The sequence below is a fragment of the Micropterus salmoides genome, unplaced genomic scaffold (assembly GCF_014851395.1).
Source record: "Micropterus salmoides isolate LMB-PRFRI ecotype aquatic unplaced genomic scaffold, ASM1485139v1 Ms_hic_scaffold_7, whole genome shotgun sequence".
In the NCBI taxonomy this organism is placed as follows: Eukaryota; Metazoa; Chordata; class Actinopteri; order Centrarchiformes; family Centrarchidae; genus Micropterus; species Micropterus salmoides.
This window is the reverse complement of record NW_024044459.1, coordinates 20,958,737-20,974,971: the sequence shown is the minus strand read 5'-3', so window position 1 is coordinate 20,974,971 and position 16,235 is coordinate 20,958,737. Positions and strand designations below refer to the sequence as shown.

The following is a 16,235-nucleotide window of genomic DNA, read 5'->3' as shown; positions in this document are numbered from 1 at the left end:
AAACATTTTTTGTTAGGTATGTCATAGGTGTTCAGAAAAAAACAATTTTATTTTGAAATAATTTAAGAAACAGGATGTTAAAAGCCAGAAACATGAGCAAGGCTACTTCATTTATAAAGTACAGCACTTGACATAGCATGTGAGTAACTTCCAACACTACTTGGGCTCCCAACCTTCAAAACCAGCAGATTTTACAAAGCCATTTTTATAAAAAATACAACATATTGATCACATTTCTGGACCTTTGTAGCATCTTTGTTGGGGCACACATTTTAGAAGTCCTATTCAGTGTAAGTTTCCTGGGTGACACACAGCATTTAGTTCAGGCACTACAGCAACTTATACACTCTTCGATGTACTGCAGCTTTTAAAACAGGTAGTGATGGATTATCACAATTTGAAACTACTGTATTGATCACCCTGAAACCATAAACATCCTCTGACGTACCTCATGTTCTTGAAGAACAAGGAGCGACCTTCTGCAAAACAGTCCCAGATTTATTGGATCAAAAATCAACAGTTTTCACTGCAAATAGGAGGGGAGAGTTCGTAGCTAATTTCTCTCTGCTCCGTGCACCACTTTAGAGATAAACTGTTCCAGCAGAATTTCCTTGTCCAGATTCCTACCTGCAGAACATAGAACAGACAAACATGAGCATTAAAAAAAAAGCATGGCCACACACACACACACACACACACACACACACACACACACACACACACACACACACACACACACACACACACACATCATTTGTGTTATATATTATAGTGGACAGTGGTTCTCAAGGTCAGGTCTATGTAGCCATGGCAGTCTAATGCAAAAGGACAAAATAACACTAAATAATAATACTCTTCTTTCCCTAGGTATTTACCCCATTGATTCGATATGTGACATTAGCGCTTATTATTATTTATTGCTGCTTTTATTAATATGCATTGTCAGTTGTAGATCTCCAAAAAAACCTTCGACCTAATTTACCTGGAAAGACACTAACTATGGATTAAACGGCAAAAAGGTTATGATCTGATTACTTTATTTTCAGAGTTAAGTTAGTTGTGTTGAGTGGTTGTTTTCCAGAGAATCTCCTCTAAAAAATAAATTATTCACTTGTTACTCATTTATTATTGAATACTTTATGCTTCATTTTGTTTTGCTTGCGTGTTGACAAGGTTCATCTGACCTGTGCAATTATGAAAATTTTCAAACGAGCTGTCGCCATTTTCCAAATAATTCGTACCAAATTACATACTTTCCAAGAAAAATCTCGGGACATTTTTGGAAATTGTGGAGCGATGGTGCAGTTTTACAGCCAAGAAGTTATGTAACTTTATGCTAGAATCAGAAATTTACTTGATCGTGAATTTGTCAATAAAAGTTTCTGCACTATCTCCATTAAGTGAACTTTAATGGATACACTACTTGAAAAAATTAGTAAAAGATTGTCAAAAAGAGTCATTTTGATCAATTTAATGCAGTTCAGTGAACTGGCTGCCTTCACAGTTGCATGTAATAATTGTGTAAAGATACATATGTGAAATAAGTGTGTGTGTTCACCTATAAAGACCAGTCGGTTGATCCGCGGGTTCTCCTCCCACAGCTGTGGAGTCTCATTCAGGTCATACAGTTCGTGGACCCCCTGCAGCATCACTTGGTGGGCTTTACCTGCAAACGATACTATGCCCTGAAAACACACATAAACACACAAGTCACAAGTGACACATTAACCAACACTGAATAAAGTGTTTGGAACTGATTAATACAGGTTTTAAAGTGGCAGATATTGATCACTGCGGCCACTGGGGTGACTATTGTGCTTTACTGTACCTTTAAACGAATGACAGTCATGGGCTCCCCTTCTTTGTTTTTGAACATCTTTTCCCAAAGGAGGTCCTGAAACAGTGGGAAATGGGTGTTTACTTTACAAAGGCCTGTATTGTGCTAGAGCTAATTAGTAATGGCAACACGGATAAAAACTGAATGGTCTGATCGATGCAGAGTGAGTCTACCTGGATAAAGACATTCAAGGTGTCCTCAGAAAGATCTCCAGCTACTTCAAACGTCACAGTTAAAATACTCTGAGGGTGAAAAATAAAATAGACAAGAAATTGCACATCTTTTGGGTTTGAAATATATATTTTTTGGAAATTGTGGTTCTGAATTGCAGTGCATTCCCACATTTTTCATTCACTGAAATACAGATGCAGGTTATAGGCAGTGGTGAAAGTTCTCACATCTTGTACATGAGTAAAAATAGCAATATCACTAAATTTCAGTGAAAAAATACTCTATTACAATTAGAAGTCCTGCACTCAAAAGCACATCAGCAAAGTGTACTTTTCAAATTCCAAGTGTTAATATATATGTATACATATATTCATTAACTTGTAAGCAGCATTTTAATGTTGTCATGGTGGAGCTACTTTGAACAACTTTATATACTGTTCATATAATAATGCAGATTTTATAAACTGACCATATGTTTTATGTAGTACAATATTTACATGTGTAATGTAGTGGAGTAGAAGTACTGTATTAGCATAAAATGAAGTAGGGAAGTTTCAGGTAAAGCAGAAGAAGCTAAATTTGCACTTAAGTACAATCCTTGCATTCCATTGCTGCGTTTATGTTTTCAGATTTATATTTTCAGGCAGTTGTTAAGATTTAAAGTTCACTGATGACATTTATTCAAAATACATTTTAACACATATTTTTAGCTCACTGAAACCAGCAAAGTCATTATGAACATTAAACAAAAGAAGTGTTTTTACGCCCTGGCTGATGATTTTGTCAATGGCCGTGTCAAAAACCACAACTCCACTCGGCACCTGAAACCCAGTAACGGCAACCCTCTTTATCTGCCTACCCCCCCGCTCTTCTTCTCTCCATACTTCCTTACAGCATTAAAAGGGCACTTTGTAGATATTTGGGGGTTTTGTGTTGAAGTGTTAAGGTTACACACTCCCTTGTCATTTGGTATAACAACAGAAAAACAGCATTCTCATTAACATGAAAAGAGCAACATGGGTGGGGGGGTCTGAGGGGACGGGTGAGCTTCATGCGGGAAAGGGAACCTGGAGAAAACAGATAACAATGGCGTTATTTACCCACACAAACAACCCTCATCTCTCCTCATCCTGTGATAAAAGTTCATGGGTATAAAGCACAACTGGAAACAAGATTAGGCCTAATTGCTTTGAGGAGTCATTTGTCCTCAGGCCTGATGAAAACATCAGAAGGAATAGCATGAGACTAATCCTGGAATAAATATTTTTAATAATTGAACTGGACTTAATATATGTTTGGATACTGGGGATACACTTTATATTTTGTTATAAAACAGCACACTAGAGGTGTCCCATTCATATGTGACATTTAGTTGCTAATTAGATGGTGAAAAATGGGGTGTATACTAAATTTTATGACATCTGGATTCAGTTCAAACAACTGTTGAGCCATAACAACTGGCTAAGACTCTAGTCAGTCTAGCCAACACAGTGTGCCCAGTCTACTGAATGTTTATGCTGCGGTGTATGACCGAGACTGGGTCTATTTGTAGTGTAACAAGAAAACATCAAAAGTCTCAAGTTGATCTCAACACAAAAAAACCAAAGCAGGGAGGGAGTTTTCACTACAGTGTCACGGCCTGGGGGAATGCAAGACACAATGTTAGTCTGAGGAGAATGCATCCCCTTTATCCTGTAGGAAATGATGTGTGAAATAAATTAGCAAACAAAAACAGGGACAACTAGAAGAGAGGCATAGAGGGCAAGTATCGGGGAGTTAACGAATAAAAGAATAAACGAGACAAAGTCGCAGAAGAGCATACCTTGTCAAGATGTGGTCTTGTAGATTTCACAAGTTGGAGCTTCTCTGCAAGACTTTGAGAGGAGAGAAATGATTAACCATCATAACAGATATTTTTTTCAGTTTCCTCCAACCTAATAGACTAATTTCCACTTCAAAGGGGTCCAAAGATAAACCACATTGCATTTAACTAAATTCACATTTTCAATTTTCATTTTACAAACATTTTATTCAAACCTTATTCAACAGCTGTCAGGTGCTCTACATGGCATTTATTAACTTCATTTTTATCACTTCTGGAGGCGTGTTTATCCCCTGTGTCAGTAAAAAGGTTGACATAATAAATACATTATTTTGTGAATTTAAATACTGCTGCAGAAACTGTGTGTTTTTTCCTCTGGCTACTTGGGTGATTTACCTGGTAGTCATATAGGATGTATACAACCAGTGATGAGGGTTCACAAGCTTTATTTTTAGTGGGAACTGCTTTAAGCTGCCATTTAAGTTGTTTTTATTCATGATTTTAAAATTGCATTCTGATTTTGTGGCAGATTTTGTGTGTTCTATCTTATGTTGTTTTTATCTGTAACTCGTTTTTGTTGGAGTATTTCGTGAAATCTTTGAATCTAAACGAGGCGTTCATGGTTTAAAGATCTGATAAAACAAATCCGCTTCATCCTCCTTCTCTTTTCTGCTTGAGGAGACTGGACAATACAGTTTTTGCCTTAGTCTTCTTCACAGTATAATACCCTGCATGCTGAATCAGTGCTTAATGACAACTCTGAATAGACTTGTGAAAACTTTAGAAATGGCAATTAAATCCTACAAAACACCCACCATCACCCCCCAAACAAACTACAGCTCTTTCTCTCCCCTTCAGACCTCCTCACGCTCCCCCTTTTCCCCGACCTCACAAGGAGGCTAAATGTTGTGTCCAGCAGCTTGAGCCCTGTGTGCTGTTAGTACCACACAGGCGGAGTGGCAGGGGGCCGCTTCAAACAGCCAGCGTGGGATCGACGGGAGGAGGGGCCTGGACTCTCAAAGGCAAGGGGAAAGGAGCTATCTGTTGGGACAAGGGGGACTCCTCGGGAGCCATGGACACACACAGCTCTAATCCTCTGCAGCTGGTCTCAGAGACACTGACTAAGGGCATGTAAGAGAGTTTTAACACCGCGGCCCGTTTCATTCACATGAAAGGATGAACATTGACTCTATTCATGAGAATGACATTCTACAGGGAGACACAATATGATGGTCACCCTGCTGTGTGACAGGGGGACGCTCAATAAAAGAGTCTGTTAATTAGAGAGAAACGCGGTGAGCAACGGTATCAAAGACCGCTGGGTGCACAGTTCAGACAGACTAGCAACAAACGCCATCAATGGCACTGATGGTTGAAAGGTACTATACATCAGCACGACCAATATTATCAGCCAACACATTGGTATCGGCACATGCAGTATGTCAACGGATCAGTAACAATGAAACTGCAGAGAAGAAATGCGAAAGATATGTTCGACGTCGCTTAGAAACAGTATTGCCATTACATAGTTTGTCCAGCACAGACAATATGAAATATGCTGCTCAGTCAAATGTTTCTCGCATTTCGTCTTGTCACAAATTTAGGTTATCCATACAGTACATCAAAATAGCAGGTGATATATCCTCATAAAACGTTTTAAACTCTCCAATATCGATATTGGTATCTGCCTCAAACATCCACTTTGGGCTCTATTTTATAAGTCAGGTTCTGTATGCCAATAACCATGTTGCATTTACTTTACTAAAGGTAGTAAATTAGAATTACTTTAAAAAAACATTTAAAAAACATTTTTTATTAAAAATTAGGGGCAGTGCATCTGTGCAAAACTGTTGCACAAAAGTATCTGTCAGCTGTATCGCGTGTGCACTGTAGACTGAGCGGTGCTGCATCCTGGGATACTGTCAGGGTCATTTTTTCATATGTGTATGTATGAGCTGCATTTCCAGTTGAAGAAAACTATTTAAGCTTTTTTCTTTTTCCCCTCTCCTCCTTCTTTTCCGCAGAGGACAGTGGACTAGACAGTTTTTGCATTTAAAAAAGTCTGCCAGAGAGCACTGACAGAATAATTTTTCAACTGTAAAATCAGTAAATATCACAATTCTTTAATAACCAAATTTCAGGGATCCTTTGTTCATATTAGAAATATCAGTTAATATCAAGAATTTCTTAAAATGTGATAAAACCAACTCACTTTGCTCCATCCTTACTGTCAAAGGAATGCAGATCCAGCACTTGAGAGAGATCCACCCTGTGGAAGAAGATCACTGGTTATCTTTTATTTTCCAGTTTTATTTAAAATACAACTCCACCATAGAAAAAGTTGTGGCAATGTTTTTCCGATTAACCCCTCGCTACATGGTGTCTTTCATCTGTTCACCCTGGTCTGAACTCTGCTGGGGGGGGGGGGCAAAGCAGATCCAAAACACACCCAAACCTTTGATACATGCTGCTTGGGTATGGCAGATGCTACCTGGGTACAATGACACACAAAATGCTAACACAGAGGGTGCACATGAACAGACAGACCTGCACGCACATTCACACATTTGCAGCCGTGTCGACTTAAAGACCCAGGGTCAAAGAGCAAAGACTTGTGGGTAATTCGACACCACTGAAGGTTTGCTGTTTACTCAGAGTGCAGCGGTTTGTGTATGTGTGTGTGCGTTTGTGTGTGTGTTGGGGGTTTCTCTTGAACAATGTCACGCCTGAACAGCTTCATCTTTGATATAGAGATCTGAGCAGGAGCAGCACGTGGTGTTCATCTGTTACACTAAACAAAGCAAAGCATGGTACCTAGTACAAAGCTACATATATATGTTCTTAAAAAATAACTTACTTTGATCTCTGGGTTTCTAGAATCTTGACAAAACCATTTATAGACCTGAAAACAAGAGGAAAAAAAGGTTAATACTTAGATAATGGACAAATTAGACCTCATTCCTACTATCCCGCTACAACTTTGTTCTTTTTAAATGAATGTAAAGAAGACCAAATGTACTGTTGTCCCAAAGTTACAGGAGCTCAATAATAAGAACACAGATAAAAAAGCAGGATACTACTAGTAAAAGGGAGATGGACGACAAGCGGTAAAAGTATGTGAAGCTGACCTGACCGCATCTCGGATTTGAGCGAGTTCCTCCTCATTCACCAGGTCTGTCTTGTTGATTATGGTCAGGTCAGCGACAGCAATCTGTCTAAAAAAGCAGTAAATACAACATTATGTTTATCTGGCAAGTGACACAATTTGCACAAAGCTAACAGCAGAGACAGGAATTCGCACCGAGAATCACACAAAATTAAGATCATGTGTTAAAAACACCAACCCAGCAACATCAGGAAGTCATTACCTTGTTCATAATTATAACAGTGTTGTGTGTTCGTGAGCTTAATTCAATCAAATACGGGAAACTCTCCTTTACCAACTGTGTGTATGTGTACGTTGTTTTGGGTGGCAACGGGCAATGCATGCCAAACTCAAATGGGAGCCGAGAGGTGTTTAGTTTAGAGGTGAAAACACAAACAAAGACCAAGAATGCAAAGGGGTCATGCAACTGGTCTTTCTTCATCAGTGTATTTGCTCAACAACAACACCACACAGCTGCTGGAAGAGACAAACAGAGAGACGCGCAGGGAGACAGACAGGCAGGGTGGCAGGAGTACGGTCAACAGCATGTTTTAAGACGTAGTGAAGTGGATACTGAGTGGTTTGTTGAGTCTTCAAGGAATAGTTCTGCATTTTGGGAAACACACTTATTGGCTGTCTTGCAGATGAAACAATTCTCATGTCTGTATGGTAAATTTAAAGCTACCACCGGCAGCCGGTTAACTTAGCTTAGCACAAAGACTGGAAACTGGGGAAAACAGCCAGCATGACTCTGTTCAACAGTAACAAAACCTGCCTAGCATCTGTAAAACTCTCAGATTAACACATTATATCTTCTTTATTTAATTCATACAAAAAAACAGCAGTGTGGTTATATTTCCCAAACTGTTAATCTATTTATTAAAAAAACAAACAAAAAAAAACATACCTGGCTGCTTCATTGACAAGTCCATCTTCCTTTTCCTCTGCTAGTTGCTGCAGAAAGGAGAGACAGTGGATATAATTTACACATGCAACCAGAAAATTAAAGAAAAAAAAAAAGATGTAAAAGTGAGCAAAATTGCTCAAGCTGAACGTATAGATTTCCATCTTTAGGCAAAAATAAAAATATCAGCGAATGCTTGCAGCAGCCAACACAAAATGTGACAGATAAATCGGTAAAAGAAAGGGCCTATATTTCATCTTTGTGAACTAAGTGACTTTCTGAACACATGAAACCACAGGGGATCGCTTTTCATTTTCTGTTTGTGTCTTGCGCTTGCACCGGGGATGCAACGTTTTCCAAAACAGTTTAATATGTAATAACAGAGCAGGAGGTGTTAATCTGTATCCTGACCCCTGACTGTCAATCTGGCATTAATCTGTCACTTTGGGCATCACTACCGCTTCATTTCTGAAGGAATGAATGACAAAATAGTATTAAAAAAAAAAGTAATAGAATGGCTGCTTGCTGCTTTTTCTTCAATGACCTCTGTATCGAGAGACAAAGCCCTTTGAGAGTTAACTCAAAACCGCTCAGGTGGACGGATATTTCATGGGACAGATGATCGGGAAAGGCAGGTGAATTGATGTGACAGTCCAATTACAATGGTCACATCTCTAATATCAATTACTCCTTCACTATCACTTATCCTCTCCTTGCTTCTCTCCAATGAGAAGACAGAGCAGCATCTAAGCCATGAAATGTGTCACCTCGCTGAGCATGACACCTTCAAATTAGAGCCCATTATCTAGGTGTCACTTGTCCTGTTCCTTTTAAATACCACAGGGAGGGCAGGATGTGTGTGTGTGTGTTGTGTTGCTATGCAGTAGGGGTTTACAAATAATCTCACAAGTTTATCAGCTTATTTCAGATTTAAAGTCACAAAAGCACTATTTATCTTGTTCAGAGGCAAATGCTTCTGATGCTTTAGATGATTAGGGCTGAACTAAATAATTATTTTCAAAACCTACTGAAAAATATTTAAATAATTTTTTTTGAGTAATGGATTAATCAAAGTGTCTATAAAATGTAAAAAAATATATAGTAGTAGTCCACCAATATAGGTATTTCGATGACTGATGCCAATATTTAGAAAGCAGGGTGGCCGATATCTAATGCAGATATCAAATCTAATATATATGGTCATCTTAGCCAGTAACGTGTTGTTTTAGATGTAATTGTTATTAGTCAATGAAGTAGAAAGATATATTGGGTTATGCTGTAGATTTCAGAATGTGATGTTTAAGGTAGAGTGAGGTGTGTCAGAAATGACGTCATTCAACTGCATTATTCTCTACATTTTAACAAAATACATCTAACACTAGACTAACGGTTTTAGATCAGATTTGCATTCATCATTTATAATGATACACCAGCCTCGTGAGTGCAGGTATTGGCCGATGATCTCAAAATGAACTGGCACTATCCTAAAGTCCAAAAACATGACATGACAAACAGACCAGAAGACAGGCAGACTGAGAAAAGTAGCACATTTTCACGTTTGAGAAGCTAGAATCAACAAATGTTGAGCATTTTTGCTTGATAAATGTCATCAATAATTAATCAACTCTCAACAGTGTTGTCATTGAATTTTCTCTTGTTTTAATTCAACCATGACATTTTCTAAGAATAAGAAGCTTCTTGAATATCTTCTTAGCACATACCTGCAGTCCATACTTGGCATCGATGACAGTGACGATGCCTAGGGCAAACAAAGCAATAGTAGTCAGTGAGACAAATGTTGTGCCACAACTTGTGCACATTCTTTTCTGAATTGCAGTTGCCTTTTGGTGTTTAGTTTTGTCTGTTTGGCTAAACCACTTTCTCTGATTTATCTGAAGTACACGTTTGGTCTGCTTGCCTGTTACAACAGAGCCGACAGCTGAGTATTTAGTGTGAGGACACCATTCGACACACACACACACACACACACACACACACACACACACACACAAATAATTGGACTAGTCGGAGCTTTTACATCCTCAAATTTAGAAATCTTTAATTATAGCACTCTCATCAGGATGTTCATCAGTCTTACAATGAAGTGTGTTTTTAAAGTTTAAAAATGTGCTTGTTTTTAATTACAACACCTCCATTTATCAGTATATTTAAATGAAAGCATCAAAATGCATTATTCCAAGTTTAACCACTGAGAAGTTAAGTTTTACACACTAGACAATCAAATTAAGCCCAAAGAGAATTCCCGACACTAATTTCATGGACAAAGACACACTGTGTTACTACAAATACCTTACCATCCAAATAGATGTCACTGCCGAGCTCTGCATCGACCCAGAACATGGAGGCCACAGCTCCTGCCAGGCGATACGAAATGGTGTGTTAGACTATAAATGACTGAAATACATGCACATTTAAAGTTTTTAAAATTACAGGGAAAGTAAATTGAGGCCGTAATCTTCCTTTTCATTCTCTCTTGTCATAAATGTACACTCATTAAAGTATCATTTTTCCCATAATGTCTTCAAAATAGAAGAGAATAAAAACACAAAGATGCAGTCCCCTGGCATGTTCCATGAGAAATACTCTGGATAATGAAATATACAGAGATTTTTACATTACAGATGATGTAAAATGTATTACAGCTATTGGAAATCTGTAAAAAGAGCCAATCTACAATTGACCCAATTTTTTTGCAATACATAACTATATCATATCACTAATAAGTTTAAAATAGTATTTAAATTATTTATGGATAATTAATAATTATTTTCATTATTGATTCATTCGCAGAATAGTTTTCTTTTTCTTTTAGATTTTATTATTTAGTCTTTAAAATATCACATATATATATATATCACATGAAAAGCTAAAACCAGCGAAGTATGGCCATTTTAACTTGATAAGTGACATAGGACTCTGTCAACAAATTAATCATGTCAGCATTAAATTAAACTTTATTCAATGACACCCAGATCTTAACATTTTGTGTTTAAAGTCAGTATTGTACTATTTTTCAGAAACCCTGCATTCTTATTTTTTCTGGCTGAGCTCTACGGAGCAGCTAAAACCAATATCAGAAGCTTTCAATTGTTTATCACTTTCTGGTACATTTGGTTTGTTTCTATTTTCCTGTGGACGTGGTTATTATAAGACCCTATGTTACCATGCCAGCCACAGCTTGTTCACATAATGCACTTTTGTCAAACTGCCAAGCGAGAATAAGAAAGCATTGTAAATATTTGATGGATCCGTAATGAAAACACTGTTTTTGAGTGGCATGTTTCACATAACTCATCCAACCTCTTCCTGAATGGAAGTGGAGAATCCCCCAGGGAGCCTTTATGACTGACAGCACTGCCAGGGCCAATGACAGACCTGTCCTAGTCGATAAAAAGCCTGTCTCAGCCAATGACATGGCAGAGGAGTGAGAACAGCCCCAGTCTGAGCGTGCTCTGTTGGTTCTGTCTGAGGCCAAGTGGTGTGTGTCTGCCCATGCCGCTAACTCCTGACACCTGTCACTTAGCGACACACCCCAACTGTCACAGGGCTTGCCCTGTAATGGTCTAATATTGATTTCCTGAGAGCTGAACAGACAGTTACGGGGTTTTTTTGGGGCTGCCTTGAAAACTCCTGTCACAGCAACACAAGTCTGGTCCCCAGAGTTACAAAATGTTTAACTTTTGATGTGGGTTTTCCAAAGATATCTGCAGGGGTTTAACCATTATTTAGATACACAAAGAGAAAAGGAGCTTAATGGAAATGCATGATCCCTAAATATTGTGCCAGGAATGCTAAGCTGTTCTAAGTAACATAAAAATACAGAACAGACTATAAGCAAAGATGGTCTTAAGTTATAATTAATATACTTATTTATAGCAGAGTCCAGAATGATAATATTAATAGTGGATGTTCAACAGGTTACCATGGATTAAAGCTGCTGGTTGTATGTGTATATATACAAATAATGAATACTAATTCACTTCCTGTGAAATGCCTGTAGATTAGTTTGTTCCCTTTTAAACCTGTCAGCCCAGATTGTGTCACCATAACACTGAAGGGTGCTCTTGAATGCAGCATTTTTGGCTACAGGGTTTTCAAGGAGATCCAGTATGGATCTCGAAAGCCTTTATTGCTGATTTTCAAAGAGGTCTGTTAGGTATGGGTTCGTAATGGGATGCAAGGATTTAAAGACCACTGTCAGTAGTTACTTTGTGTCCACTACGCTGTCAATACCAGCAATTTGCAGAAGTTGGTCAGTCTGTGTCATTCTCTATTTTTAAGAATATGGCCCGTCATGAGAAGTGCACTCCGTTAATCTAATCGATTCACTTTTTATTTATATAGCGTCCATTCATAACAGATGTTATCTGATAGCTCTTTTCATATCTAGAGCAGGTGTAGACCGTTCTCTCTGTAGTATTACTTTCAGAGACCCAATAATTCCCACAGAGAGCAAGCACCAGGCAACAGCGGCAAGGAAAAACTCCCTTTTCAGCTGCTGAATCTGATATGACTCTGTTTTATTACTCTGCAGTAGTATTATAAAAGTACTTCAAAGAAGTTACATAATTAGCAAATTATTCTAAAACAACTGCAAGCCATTTTTATGCTATTTAATGTTATTTATTTAATGCCGCTGAGATAATAAAACTGTAAGACAACCAGTTATCAAAGACACTCATTCTGAAAATGATTATATTTGGTTATTTCTTGCATAATATAGACATTGCTGTTTGCTAGCTGACAAATGTCTGTGTAAGGTGCTGTGTGTGTGGGCTGGAAGAACCAGGTCCTCTATCTGCTTCCAGCCCCCCTACACACACACACACACACACACACACACCCTAGTGAAACAGCTAGGGACTGCATGAGGCTTCAAATAACTTTCTATATGCTTTCCAGGCCACAGCTTGAAAAAACTACAACGGTCTACTTAACAATCAAATACAGATTTACGTATATTACCTGGATCAGCGAGTCCTGTGGTCTCTAACAGGATGTAGTCAAACTTTCCTTTCTTCTCCATCAGGTTCTCGATGGCTTTAAGACCATTGTCCCTGAAAAATTGTGGAATAGCCACTAACGATTAAAAATGGTTAAAAAAGGTTAAAAATGGCAAATGTATAACTCTTGAATTTCATTTCACCAGAATTACTGTAATACACTGTAATATGGAACAAGCATGTGTTTCACCAGGAATACATTACACCGCTATAAAACATTATTAATGTGTACTTGTTACCACAATAGTTCATAAGTAAAAATATTTTATTTCTGTTTTCATAACTTATGTACCACCAAATGGGCTATAGTTACTCTACACACTTGACAGAGCAGCAGAGGCAGCCATTCCTCAGTTCCAGCCATTCCTCATACAGCTCTCCCGCATGGCTCACTGCGAGGGACTTCTCAAGGGCGCTGCCTACAGGTGGAGGAATAGAAAGGAAGAGCAGTCAGGTTAAGATTAAGAACAGATGAAGACTCAGCAATTTCTACCAAAGATGCCATATATTCTGTAAGACAAACACAGATTTCCAAAAGCCAAACATAAGAGGTTTTAGATCACTTCAACAAATTCAACATAAATTAAATCTAATGATACTGTAAGAAAAAAAATGTCAATTTAAGTTCAATGCAAATATGCTGTATGTTGCTGTACCAGAGTCTGTAGCTCTGGAGACATTTAAAAAAAAACATTTATAAGCATCTTTCAGTTCTGGGCAAAAGTTGTTACTATGCTGCTTTCTTGTGGAAAGTTGACAAAATAACATCATCAGCCTGGGATTATGTTTATACTCTAGCACATATAGTTTGAACCAAACAATTTTGATTTCTCTGAAGGACATTATTAGTTTACCCTCTCCAAATTCATTGAGTATGACTGCAATTCGCTTGTTGTGTTGCTCTGTTAATATATAATTCAGGAGTGTAGTCTTTCCAGCACCTATAAAGACACAAACACATAAAAATGATAAGGAAGTGTAAAGTAAAATCGATCATGAAGTGCATTTTCAATACTCATGATGTAAATTAACCTGTAATAAATATGAGAGGGAACAATACCCTGGTCTAGGGCTAGAGGAGCTTTCGTTTGTGGTGAGGATGGACTAACAAATGTCTGAGACTATAATCTCCTTTGTAAGCTTGTTAAAGCTGTGAGTAATACAGATAGTCTCTCACCAAGGTAGCCTGTGATGATGGTGACAGGTATCTGCTCTGCAGGAGGACCAGGCAGGGTGTTAATGGGCACCAACTCTGGGCAATCATCTTCCTCCTCCATCACCATGTCATCCATGCCAGAAATAATGTTGGACAGGGACACAAGATGGATCTGATCTAATGAATCAGTACAGAAACCCATGAATAGATTATATTACGAAGTTGGATTAAACAAAATAAATCACGTTGATGACACACTGAAAAAAACAAACATCCACGAACGAAACATGAAACTAATAGACAGATTTAATTTATGAATGATTTGTCAGTCCTGGAAATGTTCGTAATTATTCCGCAAATACGGATTTTTGGTTGCTTTATACTAGATAAAACCCTTACAAGTCTAAACACAGAAAATGAATAGCATCAAGAATAGCATCAACTCGCCAGTATGTTAGTAAGTTAGTCAGTGAAAGTGTGTAACGTTATTAAGAATGATCACAGCCACCATATAATGTTAGCTTAACTTTTATCCCCTCTAATGCATGCACAGTACGCGACGACAGCAAAACAAACAGACTTTCCTTTCCGATTTACGAAGGCTGTGTACAAATTACCTTATTGCTCCTCAGACGCAGATATTTTAGGTTTTCACCTAATAACGTTTTCCACTCTGCTGTTGTTTCACGTTTTGACAGCGTGCTACACCGTAAAGACTCCGTCCATTCAAGTCCTGACGCGGCGACATTGGTTCCGCATTCCGTTCACAGCAGTCTGCACAGTCTGCGGGGAGAGGAGAAGATTATAAATAACGTTTGAACCAAGGAGGCGAATATATTGGACAAAATAACAACCTTTGCTTGACAATAAATCCACAAACATTTTGTTTTTCTGCGCCCCAGCTGCAGTTGCGCAAAGCAGACTAATCTTTGTATGATGACAGGCATCAACCACAAGAGGGCGACAGAAACCAGTTTAAGGTAGCCAGCATCAACCTACAGTTCATGTAGGGCAAGATGTTAAGGGGAATATAGGCTATCAAAAAATAACTTACCCCAATATGAAAATATATAACACCATGCAACGTTTTTAATATTCTCAGCCTTAGTAATTAGCAATATTATTGTTTAACAATACAATTACACATATAACCTAAACTATTTTGAAAACGACAAACCTGCCATCTTATACTTTTTAAAGGAGCTTAGTTTATTGCATAGCACAAACAATTAACACCACTCAGTGACATTAATAATGCAAGAAAAACACATAATAATGATATTGAAATATTGTAGGTCTATTGCTTTGGACGTTAGATTGATTTTTTGTTATAGTGATATTTAACACACAAAAACATTATCCAAGGGTGAATGTAGAGGAAAATTAAAAACCTACAAGTGCTTTGGGAAACATTATACATAGGCTAATGTTAAGAGATGCTGTCATATTAAGAATGAAGAGACATTAGGTCGGTGTAAAACTAACACTTGATACTAAATAGGAGGCTCAGGGTCAGCTGTAACATTTTCTCAATTGTTTTGTAGATAGCTCATATTTGTAAATAAGCCCTCTTTATGTGCAAATAATTATGCTAAGTGATATATATTTTCTTAAATAAGAAACGATAGAGTGACTATATAAAAATATTTTTCTATTAGTGCAAAGCATGGTGGTATAAACAGCTTATTTAATGACCACTAGTTGTACACTACCTTTCAAAATGCATTCTGGGATACTTTGAGTCGCCTAGATACGTAGGGTGTAATAATTCTCTCTATAAATATAGTGAGTAGTAAGTGATTTTGGACACAGACTGTGTCTGCAGCTTGGTAATCTTGATCCTGTTGCATTACAGCTTTTAGTGATGATGCAAAAGATAATTGTTCTATTGTGCAATTCCTCAATAATAACTGGTTGAGAGAGGCTCACTTTCTACAAGATCACAGAAAAAACATGAATAAGTGAACACTTTTTCACATGTTTATTACACCATTGTTAAAACTCCCCAAACAAACCTGTGGTGGAGGGAAAGTAGTAAGAAATTGATCCTACACCACAGTTTTCAGAATTTTATTTTTAAAAATTCAAAATGTGAACTAACATTACTGACAGAATTTAAAGAAGCAACAGCTCTGATGTCAAAGACATCTATGTGCAGAGGCAGGTAAAGTAGCCA

General features: G+C 37.8%; 1 protein-coding gene across 1 annotated transcript; it reads right to left on the bottom strand.

The window, feature by feature from the left end:
• Positions 1–32: 32 nt before the first annotated feature.
• cbwd (COBW domain containing) lies at positions 33–14,824 on the bottom strand. Its single transcript, XM_038703036.1, has 16 exons — positions 14,677–14,824; positions 14,081–14,236; positions 13,758–13,844; positions 13,226–13,322; positions 12,866–12,957; positions 10,195–10,254; positions 9,601–9,638; positions 7,883–7,929; positions 6,959–7,045; positions 6,688–6,732; positions 6,043–6,099; positions 3,831–3,882; positions 2,011–2,079; positions 1,829–1,894; positions 1,559–1,685; positions 33–627 (listed from the first exon to the last, which is right to left on the bottom strand). The coding sequence occupies exons 2-16, from the start codon at positions 14,193–14,195 to the stop codon at positions 554–556; spliced, it is 1,113 nt and encodes a 370-aa protein (XP_038558964.1). The 5' UTR covers positions 14,196–14,236; positions 14,677–14,824; the 3' UTR covers positions 33–553.
• Positions 14,825–16,235: the final 1,411 nt, after the last annotated feature.

Bases quoted from the DNA above. Each gene is read 5' to 3' on its own strand.
- cbwd (XM_038703036.1), bottom strand. From the start codon at position 14,195: ATGGATGACATGGTGATGGAGGAGGAAGATGATTGCCCAGAGTTGGTG. The intron at 9,639-10,194 runs GTAAGGTATTTG...TGTTTGCCCTAG, and splicing joins CAGTGACATCTATTTGGATG to GCATCGTCACTGTCATCGAT. The intron at 6,733-6,958 runs GTCAGCTTCACA...TCTTGTTTTCAG, and splicing joins CAAATCCGAGATGCGGTCAG to GTCTATAAATGGTTTTGTCA.